General features: G+C 40.0%; 1 protein-coding gene across 2 annotated transcripts in view; it reads right to left on the reverse strand.

Annotated features, from left to right (window-relative positions):
• adarb2 (adenosine deaminase RNA specific B2 (inactive)) overlaps nt 1-23,511 on the reverse strand; it is a 109,280-nt gene that overhangs the window by 34,032 nt on the left and 51,737 nt on the right. The window contains exons 2-3 of one of the 2 annotated variants that reach the window (XM_088283297.1): nt 1,860-1,946; nt 255-1,207 (exon numbers count right to left, since the gene is read on the reverse strand). In XM_088283297.1, coding sequence (XP_088139423.1) covers nt 255-1,207; nt 1,860-1,946 — 1,040 coding nt within the window. Of the gene's footprint in view, nt 1-254; nt 1,208-1,859; nt 1,950-23,511 lie in introns of both variants that reach the window. The other variant, XM_088283296.1, reaches the window with a different exon arrangement.

The following is a 23,511-nucleotide window of genomic DNA, read 5'->3' on the forward strand; positions in this document are numbered from 1 at the left end:
TGACAGTATTTTCCATTTGGACTCGAACGACAAAGAGTACATTTGTCGTTCTAGTTCAAATTATTCTGATTCGTTTCATCATGCAGATTCTACTGTAATTTTGCATCCCTTGTCATTTTAAATTAATTCTTCAATCAGTTAGTTGGCTTTGAGTTGGACGACTCCTGTTTTGGTCATGACGACACATTGTGCGTTTGGAGTGTGAGCTAAAGAAATTTAGTGACACAAACAAAGAAGGCTAATTCTGTACTCACCTGGGGTAAATGATGGCATATCTTCCTGCTGGCTTTGAGAGCTATCCTGCCTTCAGGGGCTCTCTTGATATTGAAGAGCGCCTCAAGAGCACACTGCGCTGCCTGGTTCTTGGCCATTTTCTTGCTGCGACCACAGCCCTCAAAAATCCGTCCATCCACGCGCACCGCCATCACAAAGCTTCGCAGCCTCCTGCCCTCGGCTCGCTCGGAAAGGCAGGCATAGCGCAACCCTGGGCGGAGCTCATTGAGCAGTACCGCAGGACTCTTGGGCGCATTTGGCTCTGGAACAATTCCTCCTAACCTCTGCTGAGCCTGTACCATCAGGTCCAAGGTATGGCGAAGCAAGCGTCCATGTCTCAGTAGCTCACTTGATAATAGTTGACTTTCTGTTTCTGAATTGCAAAAGGTGAGGCCAGCAGAGCATGGGGAAGATTCAAACTCTTTGAAAAGAGTGTCAGGGAAACCGGCTTGGTCTGAGGTGAAGTCAGCTGATGGGTTTGAAATGTTTCCCATGGCGAGGTGGGCCTGAGGAGCGTTGGGGAACTGAATAAAGGATTTGAGGGCTTGCTCAGCCGCCCTCATCTTCGCTTTCTTCTTTGTAGGACCCGTTCCTTCAAAGGTCAATCCATTAACCTCAACGGCAATGGAGAAAACAGGAGCGTGCACAGGACCCGTTTGGGAAACCATGCGGTACTGAAGCCCTGGACGGAGCTCATTGAGCTGAACCAGAGCATTCTTGGGTGCCTCGGACCAGGACAGTTTCTTATAGATCAGACGGAGTTGGCTCAAGTGACCGTTGTTGTCTTCCTCCAGAGGCCGTTTCCTCTTCAAATTGGAACTTCCACTTCTTGCAGATTCAGAGCAGAAGAGTGATTGACACTCAGCAGATGCCAAGGAGCGATCCTCCAAGTTATCAATGTTGCGGTTTTCTTTCACCTCTGCGCTGCTGGTACCTGAAGAAAAAGAATGTACTTAATCTCTGCTGAACAAAATGGATCTAGGAAATCTCTGCAGGCAGATTGAACAACCTGATATACAAGGGAATGATAATGAACCAATCTTGTACCACGGGGCTTGGTGATATTTAAGCGTTTTAAAATACAAATCCCTTAAAATGGGGATGCTATCTGCCAAATCGTTCTGTAATCTGCCTCTAAATTGGCTGGAAATCCTTGTTGTAAGTGAGAAACATTGGTCCCTGTGGCCAATGCAAAGTAAAAATCCTATTTGTAACGGGGGTGGGGATTCCACTAGTGAGAAAGGATGAGAGAACTGTCTGTGGTCTGCTTTATTTCACACGTCTATCCTCCGTGAGCACAGAGGCTGAAAGTCTGTGATATGCTCTTCAAATCCAGTTACAAAGACGCCTATTGCATTACTGATAGGATATTAACAAAAATGTCTAGATCTTGCCCAAAGATGACAACGTCCTTTTACACATTTGATGAGGCGCGTTGTGTTGCCGTTCTATCGATCGCTTTGATCGATTAATTGGGATATGTTTCCTGATCACTTTTAAACCCGACGTTTTTGGTCCAAACGACGACAATCCGATCATTTCCATGACCACCACGTAAGAGAATGAGAGAAAAGCGACGAACTTACTTAAACTGTCCTCGTCCTCTGTGCTGCTGGTCCCAGGGCTTATGTACTTGAAGGGAGTGATCAATGCCGACAGCATACTGACTTTCTCTGGAGGTGAGACAAAGGACACGCACAGTCAACATGAGCAAGGCAACGCTGGAAAACCTTCGATAGTATAAGCGATTAAAAGCCTTTATAAGTATTAGACCAAACACAGCAAAAGTGGTTATATACCCGAGGTCTTTTTTTTTTTTTTTTTTTAACTTGAACACAGACCCTTCACTTTGGTGATAAACTTCCCTTCTTATTAGAGCTAACTTGATGGTAGCTGTTCTCTCCTGTTATCCCCCAGGGGACGCCCTGTAGCCCAGGTATGCGTGTTGTTTGCAGTTTGAAGCCCTATTAGAGCAAACACTTAGTTTGGTGCTCTTCATGCAGTACTGAGCAGAATTGACAGACCAGTCTGGCTCCTTAATTACACTCCCTCTGTGTTTGGAACATCAGCTAATCATCAATAAAAGAGATTTCAAGGAGAGGGAAGGATAGCGATCTTTTGCGGGAGGAATGACTTGAGATAGGTGGATAAGATACAAGCGTAAGATTGAGGTAGACTCGGATAGCTAAACAGTACAGTGTATTAAACACGTTTGGAAAAGAGCAGAAGGTTGTGAATGAGATTGGCCCTCGGTGAGCTCCTGTTCTCATCACAGCTCAACGGCACTCAAGAGGCTAAATGAGTCATTGACACACACGGATTTGCTCTAAACACGGAGGTTGAAATTGTGCTGGTCTTTATGGGCCAACATCACAATACAGCCTTTTGCATTCTGACCTAATTATTGACAAAAGACAAATACAAGCAGCAATTTGGAGCTAAATGACTCCCCGAACCAACATTATTTAAACCATTTTCAAATTAGTTGATATTTTATCAGGCCTTTAGTAAAACATGGCATGTTTTTGGAATGTGGGAGGAAACCAGAGTACCCGGAGGAGACCCACACTGGCACGGGGAAAACATGCAAACTCGAACCCACGGCCTCCTTTATAAATATCCACGTACATTTATTTTCATTCGTTCAATTGCATTTCTTTACGGAGCGTTGATACATTCCCACGAGCGAACCAACCCCAAGTAATCGCACGCTGGCCGGATTTTGTGTTATCGCGCATGGAAAAACATTTGCATGTTGACACTAGTGAAGGAGCATAGAACATTTTATTGCAAATTCATTTTTGGGGTTGACTTCCCCTTTAAACATTTGTGTGTGAAGCTCAGGCATTGCCCATCATCATGCGTGAATGTACACAGCACTACAAAATTTGGAATTGGCTTGGAGCTACTTCTGAACAGTGGTCCAGTCAATGTTTGTATTTAAGTTATAAAAAAAATAAAATAAATAAATAAATAAATAAATGAAAATTCTGTTTTAAGGACTGACACATGCCCAGAATTTTATCACACTCACTTCTGACAGTGAGAAGAACTTAGCCCACAGTTCATTTGAACTATCTGAGGATGTAGCCACTGAGCAGAAAATATGTTTTTCCACTAACTCATGCTGAATCAACTATGTGCAGTTAGAGGTCATCTCTCAAATGTCACCACTGATCGTCATTTCGCAGCTTTATGAAGTGTTGGCACAAGCACATGTTGGTCGGATTTATGAGTGGGCTACGTACAACAGCAATGGCACATTCTTTTCGTGGTTAACAGTGTGAAGGCTGATTGATTTCTTTCACAGTGAAGCACAGTATATTTTCAACCTCGTAAATTTAAATAGAAAATACAGAACTCGCACAATAATGGTACTAATGGTCGTCTGTATTACCGATGCTGATTTGAATGTTGATAAGATGAAATGGAAGAGGAAATTTAACACAGGCGTGAGCTCATCTCATGTCAATGTCTTTATGTCTTAAAAAAATGCACTTACTCACTCTTTACACCTGCTTGACTTGGGCATAAAATAAAGTGGATCTGCACTCAATAGCAGGAAAAATATGATTAAAATAAAGGAGTATCCCCCATAATTGCTAGTATAAAATATCAGTTAAAGCAGGCGTGGGAAAACTACGGCCCGGGGGCCACATGCGGCCCGTTAAGCGTTTTAATCCGGCCTGCCGAACATGAAAAAAATTAAATGAGTAATCCTTATTAATCTTTTATTTTCTAAATATTCTGATGTGTCAAAGACAAATATTTTGTTGTAATGCTTTTATTCACAATTATTTATTTTTTTTCTCCGATGAGGTGAGGTTACCAAAACACTCCATGCATCTACTCCTGGTCCGGCTCCTTTGTCAAATTTTGGCCCACCAATCAAAAAGTTTGCCCACCCCTGAGTTAAAGTGTCCACCAAAAAATATCGGGTTGTAGTAGTGGGAGATGCAGTATCTTAATTAGTCAACTCCGTGCATCCAAGATCCTATCCAGGACAATAATGTGACAGTACATTTTGGATGAACAGCTTTCTATTGTAAAGTCTGACTGCAAAGTCTTCCTCTAGTTCAGAGTTCATCAAACGCGTCACGCCTGATGCGGACACCGTTACCTTGCGTGCCCTTCACAGTATCTCTCTTCCATTCCTTCTCATTCATCAGCGGGATGAATGAAGGAGACAACGCATGCCAATAAAGTCTCAGCTCACTGCGTCCATCCCCTCGACGCACGGCGTGACACAGACGGACGCGTTTGTTTCCACCAAAGTGGCAGAAGCGGACGAGAGTCTTGGCACGTGGCCACAGGCTCCTGATAGCGACAACAATTTGATGCGTGTCCATTCGCCATGTGAATGACTCCATGCTCTCCCTTTATCTGTTGTGAGGAGAGGGTAATGAGCCCAATCAGATTTCCCCATGGCTCAGCATAACGAATGGGTCAGATGAGCGAAGGCAGACATCGCTGGAGCGGGCTGTGGGGGAAATCATCGACTGCGTTCTTCTGTCTCGCTACTCTTCGTGTTTTTCTGCAAACCCCATACTGAGATCGCTAAACAGCTGAATGGGAGGCTGCTTTGTTTCCCGCCAATTTGAGAATAGATTTTTGTCACATACCTAATCTGAGTCTTTTGAAATCTCCAGAGAGGTTGCGTTAAGTTTCGTTTTGGTTCAGATTTATCACCATAGGGACGCAGAAGTCTGTACACAGTTGTGTCTTGAACTAGGAGTCATGAAGAAGCTTAAAATGTAGAAATATTTATTGCCTTTAGTCACTTCTTTCTTTTGAAATTCTTTTCAACAGGGGTTAGTGTTTGGCAGGTTTTGCATCTCATTTAATCACGTTAAAAGCGATGCATGAAAACCTTTGAGGGTTGCGAACCATTATGTGTGTGAAATCCTCATTTTTTTTATTAGGAGAAAATATCTAAAATAACATTTGCCCCAATAAAAAAAAAAATGAGAAAAAAAGAAAATGTGGCATACTTACAGGACATAACAGAGTCATTAATTTTATTTATCTAACACTTATTTTTGTCAGTTTCAATTCATATCTGGCAGCAGAGGGCATGCAGGATGAGATTTTTATTTTATTTTTTTCCATGAGTGGCATGCAAAACCCATCGCCATATCCCATTCATATTGGCAGTTCTAAAAAGTGATGCCATTGTAATCGGACGGCCCTGAAAAAGTGTCGTTGAAAAGCAACCACTCAGAGTCGATCAAGGCCGTTGTTCCCGGTGTGGAATTGGTACAATGAAAAAGATGCTTTTGAAAATAATACGTTTTCTTCCAAGGGTCTCGGTCGACATTACAGTCAGTAAGCTCACATATATAAAGAAAAAAACACAGCGACTCAATAGTCATGGCTGACAGCAGAACGACAAGTAAGCTAGGTTAAGCCCCGCCCCCCCTTCCCATTTGAACTTGTTACCACCCCAGCTAAAAGTGTCTAGATGCGCCACTGGGCACTGTGTAAAAGTCAACAGTTTCATTTGATATATATATATATATATATATATGTGTATATTCCTTTTTTTTTGACAGCACAGTCACAGAACACCTTAGCGTGTCGTGCCTGAAAACTCAGAAAATCAGAGGATAAAAGCCTTTTAATGTCACATGTGTGCAGTCTAGAAATGGTGTTCAAAATAGCAATGCAAGATGAATTTTTCACACCATGTTTCTTTTATGTTGCGCATTTGGCCCTGTAAAGTAAAAGCTTTTAGCACTAGAATAGAGGGATCTCGTGAATAGTGCGTTGCAACGCCAAAAAGCCTTTTGGGAAAAAAGCATCTGAAAAATTAGCAAACCTTCAGTAGTGCCTATAAAGAAAGTATAGTTTCAATAAGGAAATAATTTTTATTATTTTTTTTTACCTCAATACTTTATTTAGGCAGTAAAGAGCCAACAGGAACACAAATCAAATCATGATCCGTCCCTGATAAGTGGCAGATGTAATGCACACTCCTTTTCCTGCTAAGCAAAATCCATTATTAATGTAGACTGTCATCCATGAGAATGACTCATTTACAAGCAATCGGAAGAAGCCGAGGACTCAAACCTGGATCAAGTTTGTCGCCTCGCTCGCTTGATAACAAGCACTCCGGCGTATTCGCAAGGCACAGCCAGGAAGATAAGTCTTTGTTGTAATGACACAAAGCAGGTCAGTGATGTCTCTGCCGCTCAGCGTTTTGTTGCACATCTCGCCCGTGGCACAGCATTGTCATCAACACCAAAGCTTGTATTGCAAATATGGCCAACGCGCAGAAGTTACTTTCTTTTCTCACATCTTATATAAAAGTACAAAAGAAACCTGTAAATATGTAGTGCGGTCCTATTTTATTTTTTTTTGTTTTTTTTATAATCTCCGTTTTTGAGTTTTGTGATAATGGATACAAATCTACTCAATGCAGTCCTGATATAAAAATGATATTGTTACTGTGACTTTTCTGGATATAACTTCCTTCAGATATTGCTCACTGTATGGCTAGCAGATTTCCGATCCACATTTACCGCTTTGCCGCGCCATTACAGGACTGTAAATTAGCATAAATGTAATCCCAAAGTAGGAAAAAAGTGCTTTCCTCTCCCTCCGGTGAAATCAAGTTTCCATCTCGCCTTATGACAGATCTAATCGGACTAATTCCCACTTTTTTTTTTTTTTTTTGTTCCATGCAAACTGCTGCGCTGTTGGTTTAGACAAAGCACAGATGGGACGTGGCCACTTTTTTTCACCGGCTGTTCCATATCGCAGCGCCCAGCACATCTGGAAGGCAGTGAGAAGCATCTTTGCACTAATTTGTTTGTCACTATACATCGAAGGTACGATCTGTCATCCTGCCATGCTTTGGTTGTGGCACCATCTTTGAAGAACATGGCTAGTCATAAATTTCTGGCAGTCTGGCTGCTTGGCCACGAGGGACTTGCTCGCATGAGCCATCTGACTGTTTGAATGAAGAGGGACGGAGGCAGGGATTGTGTTGGCAAAAAGAGAAGACGGTACATCCGAAGTTCTTGAACTCAATGAAATGCACATTAAGGAGAAATGAAGACAGCACACACTAAGTGTAATGTCAGTTTGTGACCACAGGCAAATAAAAACATCAGCGATCATTTAATGTGCCATTTCAAGATTTCACCCACTGGGCGGCAGAAATGACAGAATCTCTTTTTTTCTGCTTTCCATTTTCAATTGATAGCCTGAAGTTTTTGGCAGGAGACTTGGAATAGAAACACTCGCTCCTCCACAACATTCGGTACATAATTAGAGCAATGTTTCAAAAATTGACATTGAACATTTTAAACAGCTATTGAATTGTTGTTATTTGATTGTGAGTGTATATTACATGTACTGTCTGATGCATGTTATATACCTGTACTTATATATGCTTTTCTTAAAAGCAGAAATCTAAGTGAGGCTGTAAACGTGGTGCTTTTGAGTGAAATGTTAATGACTCTGCCAGTACCAAGATCTGTTTTTTTTTTCCAGGTAAAAAAACTAAACAAAACACTTATCTGTTGACAAGCACTTTCCTGGACTACTTAAGAACAAATTAATATTGCAGGGGAGGATGTCGCTATGGTAATAGTAGCTGCAAAGAGACTTCAGAGCACTCCACATCTCAGACTATTAAATTTAAGGTTTATTTAAATTGAATAGGTAAAAGCATCTGCGTCCGGGGCTTGCTCGAAGAAACGGTCAAATATTGTCTGATTTTTAGCAATATACGAACTCAAGACGGTAATTACATGTAATAGCACTTGAGAACTTTGATTTCCTGTGAAGCAGGATATAGTAAATAATCGAACATTTAATTGAAGTGAAAGATGATCAACTTTGAACACAGAACACATTTACCGTTGTTCTTTTTATGTTATCAAACAAAGGAGACCAATCATTTTGATCAGAATCGGATACAATTTGATTGCTGCAGCCAAGGTTATATATATATATATATATATATATATATATATATATATATATATCAAACCATTTATATCTAAGGAAACCAAAGAGATCTAATAAATCCTCACTTTGAAAATACATAAACCAAATGCAGACCTCCGTCCACAAGCTCACTTTCTCCGCGTTAGTTGCGTGTGGCACTCAAGAAGGGTTTAACAGGCGGAAAAAAAAAATATTATTCACATGCCATGAATAAACGAATGAGCAGAGAGGGAAAGACAAAAAGGAAAGAAAGATATACAGTATTTAGTCTTTTTGTTTCAAATTGTCACCACTTTCTGAGAAGTGGCTTAAATAATGAAAAGGTAGAAAGAATGCCTTTAGACGTCATAAAAGGATTTTGCTGTATTTCTTTAACTAGGTGTCACGAAGGTGAAGGTGTGCTGTCTGCTATGTGACAGCTTTAATACTGGCTGTTCTCAAAAGTCTAGTACGTCTTTAATCTTTAATTCCCTTGCCACTTCCTTCATGAACCTTATATTTTTTGTTAAGTCGTTTCTTGGGGTACTTATATCCATTTTTTTGGGGGGAAAGAAGCAGCCAGATCATACCCTAAACTGGATTTATATGAATTTAGTATTAGTCCATAAATGGGTCTCATCATGTATGTATGTTTTTATTTGACATTTTGCAAGTTTGAGCTATTTTGTAAGATCTAAGGTAGGGGTGGGCAAACTACGGCCCGGGGGCCACAAGCGGCCCGTTAAACGTTTTAATCCGGCCCGCCGAATTTGAAAAAAATGAAATAAAATGTACATTTCTTTTCTACGATCAGGTGAGGTTACCAAAACACTCCATCTATCTGCTCCTGGTCCGGCCCCTCTGGCAAATTTTAGAACCCATTGTGGCCCACCAATCAAAAAGTTTGCCCACCCCTGATCTAGAAGAAGAAAGAAATTAGAACACAATCTTAAACTCGGTTACCTGGCACAGATGGTGTGAAGGGCAAGCAAATCATAACACGACAATATAAATTTAGGTTATTCAATCTAGCAATGCTCATAGATAAAAAAAACATAGCATTGGAGAAGTACTGGCTATTATCAGCGCAACAACTATAAGAAGAGTACTATTTAAAGTCCTTAAAATTACTTCCATTCATGCAAACCTCAAATCTTTCTCACACACACCTTCTGTGAGCCGTTGCCACCTCCTGCCACAGCCGCACCTCAATAAATGAGAACTAATCATGATGCACAGTGACTTCGTTATAGACGTGTGCAGGTTTGAAAGGGAACCCTGGAGGCTTCATTTGTACAACATTCACTTCTTTCCACTTTCAAGTGCACATAACACCTGACGTGAAGTAGGAAAACTGGAGGACTGCTCATTTCCACTTATTGAAGTTAAAGAAGCTAAATAAGTCACATATGGTCCGCAAGGCTCTTGATGGAGGCAATCTGAGAGTTTTCGCGTTCATTATATATGAACATATAAGCGAAAAATATATACTGGATTGGACGCCGAACCTGAGGGCTTACCTAGCTTAGCGCTAGCTAGGACGGGTCTTCTACAATGCAACAGAAGTCAAGAACCAGCGAAAAAATAAAATCTAGTGTAAAACATAAAACACACTTTTGCTATTTTCCTATAAATCAACCGTTTGTCAATATCAGGCAGGCTACAAATATTACAAATTTCTTTGAGAATTGAGCACAAAGTATATATCATGGAAGCTGAGATGATATCTACTTTCTGTGTAAGCAACGCTTTTCGCTTATGGTGCATGACCCAAAACAGGCAAGTTCATGGAATGGAAAATCGGCTTAGTATTGCTCTAATAGTCTCTGATGGGGAGAAACAAACCGAGCTTGGCAGTGCTACACAACATAGCTGTGTGTAATAGAGGGCATCCTAAATGCTCTCTGACACTAATACAAGCCTCTGTCTGTTTAGATCCATACGACTGAAAAAAAGGGGCACACGCTGTCCTTGCCTATAGTCCAGCTGTCTATTAGGTGTGTTAGCGTGCTTCCGTAATTTACTAGGAACAGTAGTAAACCGTGTGTTACCTCTGAATGCCATTGTAGATATTAACTGAATGCTAACGCTACCAAAAACTAAAAAAAAATGTCCAAATAAAAATTTGCATTAGTTTCCTCACTTCATTGATTTAATGTTTCATATAGACCAACATGTATTCACACATTCACACCTTTATCCAAGACACACTTCTTTAGTAATTGTCATTTTGCTTTTTTGCTTCTCAACATCCACCGTATTGACCCATCATGAATCATCCTTCCTTTTCATTATATTGTGTTTTCACCTCATGTAATCTTGAAAATATGAAATCCATATTGAGCCAAGGATTTCTTGTTCCTCCCAGAAAAGCTTCATAACAGAAATTCTATTGCCATCGTTCCCTAAGCGCCGCACGTCGTGCTATGTTCATTGCGAGAAAAATCAACAGTTAACTTAAGTGCATGTTGCGTTAAAAGTACTCTGACGAGAACAATCGATCCCATCCTTCTCCTAAAGGTGACAGAATTGCTCATCACCACCCACCTCTTGGGACTGCGCCTTATGATCTGAAAAATATGGTACACGGAGGTTATATACCATCAAAATTTCAGAGAGATTTGAAAATGTTATCTCAATAGCCTTACAGTATATAAAACAATTCTGTTCATCAATTTGCAACGCGCCGTTCCAATTCCAGCCCAATGGCTGTGTGTTGCTATGTCTCATCGCCTGGTCAAACTGTGCCTTCGCTTCCAGCAGTGAGCCTCCATCCGAGTGGCGTGTGCCTGGAAGCAGCTTCTCTACCTGGCTGCACGGCGCCCTGCCTGTCAAAGCGGCTATCTACCCATCAATCTGCGAGTGTGTCCACCTGCATGTGGAGATAAGGAACTGTGGGTGTCTGTAGCCCTGACACCAGCTGATTTATGCCGGCCCCTTCCCTACAGGAGTCCAGTTTGTGACAGACTCACCAGCAACTCATGCTGTTTTTTGTGCAAAACGAGCGTGTGTCTCTCTGTCAGTCTGTTTGCATGCGCGTGCGTCACAACAGCACCATCCATCAAAACAAAGATGACGACGAGTTGTGACTTGTTTGTTGTCACATTTCGACTATGGTGCATTTCTGTTTAATTGGGTGACTTGATAATGACGTTTTACATTATGGCGGGCGTGAGAAAACTACGGCCCGGGGGCCACTTGCGGCCTGTTAAACGTTGTAATCCGGCCTGCCAAACTTGAAAAAAAAAATTAAATCAATAAACCTAACCAAATTTTAGAACCCATTGTGGCCCGCCAATCAAAAAGTTTGCCCACCCCTGCATTATGGGAAAAATCTAGACTGATTCAACCAAATAAGTCGGTTAAGCTGATAAATGCTACAGGAGCATGTTTTTGACAGCAAATTCCGATTCTTTTTTTTTTTTCCGAATACAAAAGCTTTTCTACAAACAGCTGATCATCGTTAAACATGAGACACACGTTTGCCAATTTCAACGCGAACGGATACATTTCAGCTGTTGTGTGGACTTATCGGAACATTTGATATGATCCCCCTCGATTAAACATGACATTTTTAAAGCCGGCTATATCATCATTACTTCTTTTCCTGTAGTGCTGGTGCCAAGTGCCTCTCAAATGATACAGTCATAATGAAACAACGAGCCTCGGCACGGTTTTAGCTTGCACGCGACCCTGATAGAATATCGTACTGTATATTCAATACACCCAGAGTCTGTTTGCTGAGATAATTAAATTCTCAAAGGATGTGAGGAGATGCGGCACGTAAATTAATTTGAGCTGCCGCAACAGAAAGGATTTATACCTCTTTGGAGGAAGTAGTCACTCCCAGAACAAATAAATTGGATGTTTTTTTTAATTAATTACTGTTCCAGTGCCATTAAACAGAATCACTTAGCAGATGACAATGAAATAGAGTCCACACTTTTGATGTGTTATGACGACTATGTAAATTATCCATTCTTACTGCAAAAGAGTTACAGACTTATCCTGAGTGTAGACAAAGGACAACGCAAACAAAATAGTTAGATACGGGGATGGCGTGGACATAAGTGCATTTTACAGAACGGGCGCTATATTTCAGGGCCGGTCCGAGACATTACAACCACCGTCCGACACACCCTGGGCGCATCTACGCTTTGGCACATGACGGCCCGTCAATGGCGACTTTTCAGAGCTTGACGGCCTCACCAAGTGAAAGTTCAGAACCTGCTTTAGGCTCATTCACTCCACTATATATATTAAAAAAATACAAGCTTCGGAATGAAGTAAAAAACTTCTTGGATGGAAGCCAGAATTATGGCAGATATGAGTTTTGAGTCTCTTGGCCGGGCTGGATTTAATAGCCTGCCTGTTAATCCATGTAAAGAATGGCAGAAAAATGGTCCATTTGACATGGGATAACCTCCCCTTGTAATTAGAAAACCTAATTAAGTTCATTAAGTCATCCCTGGTGTTGGGGGATTTGTTTTACATACACCGCATATAGACTTTGCCACCAGAATGTACGGGGAGGCTAACTGAGGCGCTTCTCTTATAGACAGAATACACACTGAGGCATTTAGGCTGATAAAAGGAACCACTGTTTGGGATATTTAAATATTAATAAACCATTTTAATGTTGATCACAACATGCTGTTGGGAGTGGGGGAAAAAAAAACAGCGAGTGAACTCACAGTAGCACTTCGTTTAGAGGGAAGGATATCAGTGTGACACATCCCTGACTGGCCCTTTGTCTTTTCTATTTATTAGTGGCCTTGAGCGACACTGTAACAGATGACTAGACGCCGCAGCTGAGGGCGCTACCCCCCCCAGCCCCCCAAGTTTGGTCAATGATTGTAATTTGGGTGTCAGTGAAAGCAGTGATTTATCAGTGGCGCGCTTACTTAGCGGGCAACAAGCAGGGTGCTATTCATCTGTGTAGCAGACACAAACTCAGTCAGACAGACACCGTTGTTGGCAGTGCCCCCATTGATACTGATGCGGCTAGTGAAAAATAAAGTATTGGACACCACATTTACAAAGTAGTGATGCGCACAATGCTGGAGTTACTTTTTTTTTTTTGGTATACTGGGCTAGAAAAACCCAGTTTACAAAATGAGATCATGTGGCTGATTTATTGAGGAAAGAACATTTCTCTATGACTCCAAAGCTCATACATATTCATGTTTTCCTAGTTTTCGGCCCACTTCCTGTTTTTATAAGGGGGCGTGGTTCAATAACCTCTGTCATTCCATTTTACTGCCAGGTAAACTATGTTGAAGTGAGGGGAGGAGCTCCGATTATTTAGACCATAGCTTTGTCTAATAGAAAATGAAAGCAATTAAAAACATTTTTGGCTGTGTGTAAATTAGTCGCGGATTAGAGTTTCGCCCCTTTCCTTCCTCAAAAAAAACAAAACGAAAATGAATACACCGATGGTAAAGTTGTTGTGCCCTTTATAAAAGTAAGGATGGTGTGAGAGACTGCTGACGTTTTGGTCGACATTTCCACTCCAATCCTATAGGTGGTGGTAAAGCACTTTATACAATGCAACTGTGAATACGTTATCATACACAGAGGAATAAAGTCAGCACTTTTTCCCCCAGTGTTATGTTACGTTGCAAATGTTGCCATAAAATGTCAATATGATGCAAGCACATTCGTGCAAATAAATGTTACAGTATTGGTCCCCTCCCCTCACCATTCTGGTTCCTTCTGCCCTGCCAGGCCTAAACACCAGCCTGTGCTGCTGATAAGACAGACGAAGCGCTTGCCTCCCTGCAGGTGAAAAACAAGGTGGACACCCAGATATCGTGTCTTATGCAGCATGCTGAATTTACAATAAAACCTCTGTGGCATCAACATAAATCTACAGCATGTGCGTGTCCGGGATATGCATGACTTAATGTCCTAGTCTGAATGCCAGAGCACCTATTCATTTTCGAGGCAATGCAAAGACAAAGTGGAGGCTAAGCACTTATTATTCAGCTGTAAATGAGGTAAAATCTAATTCTAGCAAAAGTGTTCTGTAAAAATATGCTTCTGACCTCACACTATATAACTTTTCACCGCTTTATATTTAACAGTGGTTAACTTCTTTTTACACTTATTTTAAATTTTAGCAATTTAGAATGTTCTACAAGGCAGTCTTTATTACAAAGTACTAATATGTAATGTTGATTTGCACATCAGCAAAAAATACAGCACCCAATGAACTCATTGAACGTCATGGCAACTCGGAGAAAGGGCTTCAAATACATGCTTAGTCACCTGAAATACCACAGCATAATTATCTGTCTTCATTGAGACGGGATAAAGACACGGATGGGCAAAAGTGCGATTGCATCTGCAGTCCGCCCGATTCATGCGAGTTGTATCAAACGAAAAAGTAATTAAATCGTTTGAGGATGTCATTGGAAATGAGGAGTCTATCGTACGATGCCCGTAGCTTATCGTGTGTGCGTTGCGAACAGACATGCCACTGTGCAGCTAAGACGACACCTCTGTTGTGCATTTGTTAGCAGACGCAGCTAGTCGCTCCTCATTAACCTTCTGAGAGATAAGCCCCCTTTTTTTTTTTTTAAGTCGTGTTTGAACAGCCTGTGTGAAGTATCTCCCACTGATATGTGGCTAGCCAACCACCACAAGCCTCTTTCCCCTCATCTTTCACATTCATTATTCCTCTTCCCGCACCTCTGCCAGATTACCAGAATTAAATTTCAATTTTAATTACAGGCCTCAAAATCTCCATGAATCTCGCACCTGAGCCACATTGAATCAGGGAACAAGCATTCGGGGATGGCGTGCTGTCGTGGGCTGCTAACAAGGTTAAAAGGTGCACAGTGTGTGTAATGGGAAGCAGAGGAAGTCACTGAGCAATCGTTAACAGTATATTAGGTACTCTCCCTCTTTGTCTCTTGCCATGTTACCTTCCTATTTTCCAAGTGAAATACACAGCGCGCCTTGTTAGAGGCACCAGGCTAGAAGTAATGTAATTTAGCTAAGTGGCGAATGCGGAGGTGCCAGATGTGTCTTTACGCGGAATGCTGTCGGCTGCCGTGACGCGGCTAGCGCGGAGAGGTAAAGCTGTTACATTTTCTGCAGCTTGCAGTGATGCTGGAAACAGGATGTGATCATTGGGAAAAAGGTCAAGTCCTTATTTTTCGTTTTTTAAAAAATGTTCAGCTGGGTAAAAAAAAATTGTCCGTTCCATGAGGAGGACTTTGCACTTTTAAGGGAATTTTTGACATAAAAATGAGGAAAACAAAAGTTGAATGTTGTTTGTCATTAGTGCACTGCATAACGTCAGCTAAGGCCTCCATTCGCAAAGACTTCCCACTCCTCTAAGCAGTTACTCGACACTGAAATGGAAACAGGAGTTCAGAACATTCAGGAAGATTTTTTTTTATCATTTTAGAGAGAAGGCTTTTACTGACAGACATTTTGCTAATGAGCAATATTTCAGGTTCAGGATTGTTTTGTTCCCTTTTTAAGCACTATTATTGCTATTTGCACATTTGCATGTTTTTTTAAATAATGAAAACGTATGAGGAATGAGGGAGCCATTTTTTTTGGTAAGCCGATGCATGCATTTAATTCAGATTTTAAATTACACTCGAGGTGCAACTGAACAATTTTCAAGTAAGCAAATAAACTTTTTGTCTTCGCCCTTGAAAAACTTTTCCAACTCTAAAAAAAGCGGGAATATGCATTATAGTTTAAAAAAAACGCCAAACAATTAAATTATAATTTTTGGTCAGATTGGCCAGCATTTATTTTTTTGTACATCAACTGATATTGTTAAAAATCCCCCCCCGAGATTGTTACAACAACGAGCTGCTGTCTATCGAGACAATAATCACTCTGCACTAAAAGTGAGACTGAGCAACAATGAATCCCCACATATGCTCTTTGTCTCAAGCTGCAGGCGCCGATTTTACCAGGAACAATGTCATGCCGTCTGTAATACAATTATGCGTGAGAGGACTACATGTAGGAATGGTGAAAGGACTTTTTTTTTTTTTTTACGTGACAGGATTTCACGACTATGAAAAGAGATTTTCTAATTAAGCAGTGGTGCATAATGGGAGTCTTTGAGCTTTCAACTGTGTGAAATTGTGTGGCAATTAGATAATCATCTATGTTAAACATGGGAAAAAAAAAACATTTCCATGAGAACAGAATGATTAAGAACAACAATACCAGAGTTGTACATGTCATCTATTTCGGCCAAACTTTGATCTATTATTAAATTACTTTTAACAAGAAACCCAGCAAAAATAAATGCAATAAAAATGCATAATTGACTAGACAGAATGAAATCAAGGGGTAAACAAATCAAGTAAGTATTTTTCATAACATATATTGAGGCGACCTTTAGCCGAAAATGTCTTTTTTTTTATTTATTTTTTTGTCTGCCGATCAAATTCGGCGCAAAGTAAACCAACCAGTAAAGACACTTTTCTAGGTACGGCTGCACATCTAACGCCTAACCCGCTACTTTTGTGCTCATATAATGTTGTGGGTCAGATTGACCCATTGTAAAATTTGTATCTTCAATGAAGTAGTAATTATAATAGCTTAAGTTTATGTTTGGGGAATTTGTTTCCCTTTTTCAGAAACTTTTTGGATACTTTTTGGGTCAAATTGAGTTCCGTTCCCGAGAAATCAATCTTGCAAGTAAATCCCTGTGCATAAATTGGTCCCATTAATTTTTCGTACTGAAACTTAAGGCTTGTGACTCATGGTCTATTCCTTCTTATAAAGCAAATATCATTTATGAAACAGTGAGTAATGACGTAAATGAAAAAAGTTTTTTTTAGACTCAATTACCCAGGAAGTCAATTGCTGTTTCTGACAACTAACATAAGAGGAAGGTTAATGAGGACAAACGGAATCCGTAGAAGTTGCATGAATCATCTGTGACAAAATATCACAAGTTCAGACCCGCTCTTCTTATGACATAGTTCACGCCAACAGCACGACAACCACGATCACAAAACAAGCGTTTAATTACTTCTAATCAAAATTGGACACTTATCTTTGTCATACTACTCCTGTGTCGACAGATTTAGATTGTCCAGTGCAGGTGCGTGTTACACATATATCCCTAAGCAATCGTCCCATCATCAAAATGATGATCTACAAATCAATAAAACATATTTCTTCCAATGTCAACGCTCACCGCACCGAGTTGTAGCCCCTTGCCGCTTGACGGTAACCATAGCAACTGCAAACAATACAAGCGCCATCGCACACAAGCGAGTCCTTGATTGCAAACTGTGCTCGTGGATTTGTAAACAGACAACCCAGATTGACGAATTGTCTTTGTTTCCCCTCAGTGAGCTCCACAATAGAGTAAAGGAACGAGCGCATTCGCATCGGCTTGGATATTTACGGCTGAATATGTGAAGCCGTTTGATGTGTGAAGTTGGAATCATTTTTATGCCATTTAAGTAACGTTGGTGGCGAGTGTACAGTACACCCCAAAATTAAAATACTTTGTACACAATTACCCACAATTTGAGAATATTCTCTGGAAAAGTCTGACTTGAGAATCACAGGCAATTCTGTGATGGTTAAATGAAACACTATTCATGTTTTTTTTTTTCTTTTTTGATGGCAAGAAGAAAAAGTGTGAAACTGATCATAGACACCAATGGGATTTTTTTAAAAGATTAATTTCATTTAATTTATTTTTGAAGGGCAAATCAAATTTAAAATGTGTACCAACATGCAATATATTGTAGGTCTCCACAATTCCTTTTCTCAAGCCATCTGCCGTTTTTGTATTGAATGCAATTAGATGATAATGAACCTAATGCTTTGAATATCTATTTTATTTCCCATTTGTCTTGTTAAAGTGAACTGTAATGTAATGTTTTCATGCAGAAGCCCACCACGTGCCGACACACACACCTTGAAATTAACACCTCCTTTCGTTTTCACAGGCAAGCAAGAAAAGCAAATTCCTCGACTCCCCAGACAATATTATCTCATACGCGCAGACAAATTACCTCTTTGTTTTAAGGACATGAGTATTTATTTATTTTTTTTTCCCACACATATACACACACACACACACACACACACACACGGTCACATTATGAAAATCCCCCCATAAATAGGAAAAATAAAGCACTCAAAGGGAAGCTAAAGTGGCACTTACAGATACTCTGGCTAAGAAATTCTCTCATTAAATGGGTCGCCCTCTCGCTTGCCTCGCTGCAGAACAGATGAAATGAAGGTTACGCTGTCCTCTCTCATGGCCTACATCCCGATGCCACAGCTAATTGCATAATTTGTTTCAGAATTAAAAGCTAATAGCAGTCTCTCGCTTTTCCACTCACTCGCTACACATTCTTTTATCCTCCGATCATGTTTTGCGTATATTTTCACAGACTTTTACAAATTTTTTAAAATGTATAAATATTAAGAACGCAAATGATTTACAGTGATATCATCATTTGGCTCATCTTTTTATATGACAAGGGCGACGATAGTATCTTTATTAACTTTCACTTCTCAATGTGATTTCGGGTATCTGGTTTGCGAAACTAAACCAATCGAAATGGAAGACGGGGTCAAAAGAGCACTTTGTAGCTGCACCTCTGCAAACTGTATCAATCAAATATAGGAATTATTAAGGGAACGTCTGTTTGTAGTAGAACTGTTTTTTTTAAAACCTGGTGCCAGGGCAGGTATGAATTACTTGACACACACTTGATTGCAAATCCAACAAAGGTCGCCATGGTAAATATTGAAATATTTTCCTGTCACATAGGTTGACCCAGGTAGCCAATGATCTGTATCTGGTTCCCACTCCTTCCTGATGCATACACCATGCAAACAGAGCCCCGGGCACAACTCTTAATTAAGTTCCTGCTCAATGCGCAACCTTCATACAACTTGGCTGAAACAAAAGGGAAGAAATAATAGAAAAATCGCCCCCATCTCCTCCTCCCTTTTTAACATTTGGGAAATAACAGCTACTCGTTGAACATACCTCATACCTTTGCCTGGAATGTGATTATGACCTCAGGTCACCGTTTCTATTATGGCAGGTAATAATGTTGCCGTGCATTGATCCAGTTTGTACATTTAAATTTGACAGCTTGCGTCGTAGGAATAGAAGCACAATATTCAGTCATAATATAAAAAGGGCTGAAACATTATATATCTTTTAAAATAAAAAAAAAAATGTGGGTTTGATAGAATTTAGTTTAAATTTATACCGGTGAAAAGATAAACATGGATGTGAGGGTTGGGAAGCACAACAGAGTTTGCACGGAAAACCTATGTAAAATGACTCTTGTTTCGATCTTGTGATCAAGTCCAAACTCTGCTAATGGCTATGCTTGCATGGACAAAATTTATTTAATCCCATCAGAGTTCGTATTAAAATGTTGACGGGATGCACTGTTTTGGCATGCGCAGGTTGACCAAATATATTGCAAAACGGTAGCGGAAGAAGAAAAAGCTGGAGCGACTTCTTTGTCAACAAAACATCGGTCCACTCATTTGCACTTTGCCCGTTAATGTTATTTTTGCATATTTTTCCCGTTTGCGCTATATGTCGATTTAACACGCCCAAATGGAGCTGCAAATGTACATCACAGACATGCGCTTTACCGCAGTTTGTTCCGATATTTCGAAATAAGTCTTTTCATGCTCACTGATCTTATTATCAATCGACATAAACCACCCTTCTCATTTGGAATAAAATCTACATATGAATGGTCTTTATCGGGTCAGAATATTCCAAAGGAGCTGTATAGATTGCAAGTGAGACTTTCATTTGTCCTGATATGCACTTCTTTCCTAACAACTCTCCAATTTTAACTTTTCAACAATGTCAGTAAAGCGTGCTGCCCACTGACTGCCCGTGTGTTGTTTTCTACAGTAAATGTGAGTGTGTCATTTTTCACTTCACGTTCAGCAGTGCTACCCTATGAACCCCCCCCCCCCCCCCCCCCACCACCACCCCGCCCACTATCAACCCACCTCCCCCAACACGTCCGGAGCAATATCACTGGCACCAGAGACAGCATGTGACCGAGCTTTCCTCACCTCGGCTAAATCCATATATGACACGCACACACCTACACACACATACACAGGGCAGCTAAAGGCAAGTTAATAACAGACCTACCTGCTTCCCAGAGTCAGCAGCAGCATAGAGGAAAAGGAAAGGAAACAAAAGTAGATATGAGTGTCAGCATGGGGGAGAAATACTTTATGAACCACAAAGGTTAGAACACAATAAAAATCAGAAGATATAAATGTGGGAAAATAATAATAATGATAATAAACAGATTACACCATGACTGAGACGATCTAAATTGGGTTACGCTATTGTATATGTGAGGCGATTGAGTTGTGATTTAAACGGCGCCAAAAAAGGTAGCAAAATTTGCTTCTATTTTCGGTAAAAATAGCCCAATTTTTTTTTTTTTTTTGAGGACAATACATGGATTTGACGGTGATCTTTAATAGGTTAGCCATGAAACCACCGCCAAACAAATGCCACAGCAACAACCAACAAATAGCAACAATAGTTTCTGAAAGTTTTTAAATTTTTTATTTTTAAATAAGTTTTCTATACTTTTAAAGTAAATTGCCTTTGAGGTAATTCTGTCAAAAATTTCCATTTTCATATTTCGTTCAGATACCTAAACCTGATTCCATACATTAGATGTCTGACAAATAACAATAGAAACCCGTAAGAACAGCTAAAGCGTACATTTACTTTGTGTATTAATTATCGCCAGGATAGCAGTGCTGATAAGCCAAAGAAGAAAAGAGACAAACCACAAATATGTGGTTCATTACATACTGAATATCTGCAATTATACGACAAAAAAAAATAAAATAAAAAATCACCACCACCCTGCAGCCCCATACAAAATGAACAGTTCACGCTCTTATAATCTGGTCACAATTTAGAAGCGTTTCCACATAGATAAAATGATCAATATATTTTGCTCATAGGATTTTATAACCTTGACAATAATCTAACCTTCCATTCTGCCTGCAGCTGTTTCGCTAAACAGTAACTTTTTGCAACGCTCCCCGTCACACATAAAATGAATATTTATCGACCGATAAACAAGCATTAGATGAATGAAGTGATGCAAGAGAAATGTTGATATGATGATTGGCTTTTTAATGCAAGTAGAAGTGGGAGATTTGAATGGAGATTTGAGACATTCTACCACGGTTGGCATAGGTTATCGTTACCCTGTGTGTCAGCCTCCTAAAGCATGTTTCCTTATCAGCGTTTAGCACATTGATAATGCCGGAGAACAGCAAAATGTCATGATTGTGCTGAAGGCAGGCCAATATGTCTGTGGTGAACAATCTCTTTCGAATAATGGAGTATATCTGCTGTCGATGGAAATGAAATAAATATATTTTCAAGGTTTTTCCAATTAGATAAAAATTTGTTATGCAAATATGAAATCTCTTTTTAATTTTTTTTTTATTGCTATTGGATGCTTAAGTGCTGAATATGTACATTGCCATACGACTTGAAAAGTGATCTGAAACATGTACCAGCTAACAGTATGGGCTAAGAATTGGATGGGAAAGCAGGCAAAGATGTGATACGACCCAGAGAAGTGCGAAACCAAACACTTTTGGCTGAGGCTACAAACACATTGAAACAGCCGTGTTTTGTCAAGCTGAGCAGCAGCTTGCCGTCAGCCTTGCCATTTGTCTGTCACACGATTGATTCCGCTTTGACCAGATGTGGATTACATCTGTACTAACATGTGGTTTCGCTTGCCTCAAGACCAAACAAGTAGAACAAACACTGAAATGTTTCCTTCAAGGTCCAACCGCCTTGTTTGTTCTGGTCTAATTCTTATTCTTAATTTTTGTGAGTATATATATATATATATATATATATATATATATATATATATATATATTATATATTTTTTTAAATTTTATTTTATAATTTTTTTTAAACACATTGCGAAATGAACGATAAATTTAATCAACTGAACCTAATACACTTTTATTTGCTTTTGCGTAACATTTATTTAAATCAGGATTGTTTATAAAGCCCTTACCAGATTCTACTGTCAACACCGTTACCCATTATCTGCAATATATCTGCAATATATTCGCCCGCGTTTTGCACACACAGTCGCAACATCATCGCTGAGGTGAAAATAGCGCTGCTGGTGTGTGTACTTAGATTCTCAAAACCGTTTGAGACCATTTCCGCGCAGATGTTTCGGCGCTGTCGCGTATAACTCTCTCATGATTTGATTGGCAGGCCAAGTTAGACAGCGACACGGCGCTATAATTACTGACGGTGAAGCTGTATGCACATCACAAACAGAAGCCGACACAGATATCTACGTTGGGCTGAGCTGCCGCATTCATCTCAACAAAGGCAACATCCTAAGAGTTGTGCTAACATTATTCAATCACGTCGTAATTGATGTTTCCCCTCTTTATGCCGGGAACAAACTCAAAGGAACACGCTTTTGTCAATTTGCTTGTTGTTTTTTTTTTTTCCCTTCTAGCGTCTTACTGGTGCTTATTTCCTTTCTCCCAGACAGCCACATGTTGCTGTAGCAATCACAGTTGATGAAACATAAAACATAAAATACGTGCACTGTCCTGAGAAAATGTTGAAAAATGTGTTTGCATCACCTTTAAATGAAAAAAAAACAAACTTAACTGATTATTGCAATGAAAATAAATATTGAACAATCCTGCAATAATATCCGCCATGTAGTCTAAGTCGTATTTCTAAAGCACCTACAATTTTATAGATGCAAGCACCTGAACGTTCTGTTATGTTGTTGTGAGTTGCTTTATGGATTATTCCACGCTGTTTACCTAGCATAGAATGATTATGGAATCCTAATATCAGAAACTTGCGTGTGTGTGTTTTTGTCATTAAAATGAAAGGAAAACAAACAGCGGAAGGATCCCTGGTGCGTTGCAAAATGCAGTGATGATCGACATATCTCAATTGGATTATGCCTTAATTCAAATATAACCTTCAGGTTTGTGTAAACGAATATCAATTTCATGCAAGTCGGTGTCTTATTACAGTAATATTAATATGTAAATGAGCATAAGGTGGTCGTGTTTAGGAAGCACTGAGGGGGCAGCTAATGGAGTTGCAGCCTGACAAGTGCAAAATTTTGTGGTGGCAGGGCTGGTTGGATTTATGCGTTGTATGAGTTTCAACATGGATTGTTCGTCATTACAAGCAAACATGAGGATGGTAACCGTGGAAACTATGCCATACATGAGATTTGGTATTTCGACTTTGTAGTC

This window comes from Idiotropiscis lumnitzeri, chromosome 19, assembly GCF_059441095.1.
Source record: "Idiotropiscis lumnitzeri isolate Australia: NSW breed Sydney's pygmy pipehorse chromosome 19, RoL_Ilum_1.0, whole genome shotgun sequence".
Lineage (NCBI taxonomy): Eukaryota > Metazoa > Chordata > Actinopteri > Syngnathiformes > Syngnathidae > Idiotropiscis > Idiotropiscis lumnitzeri.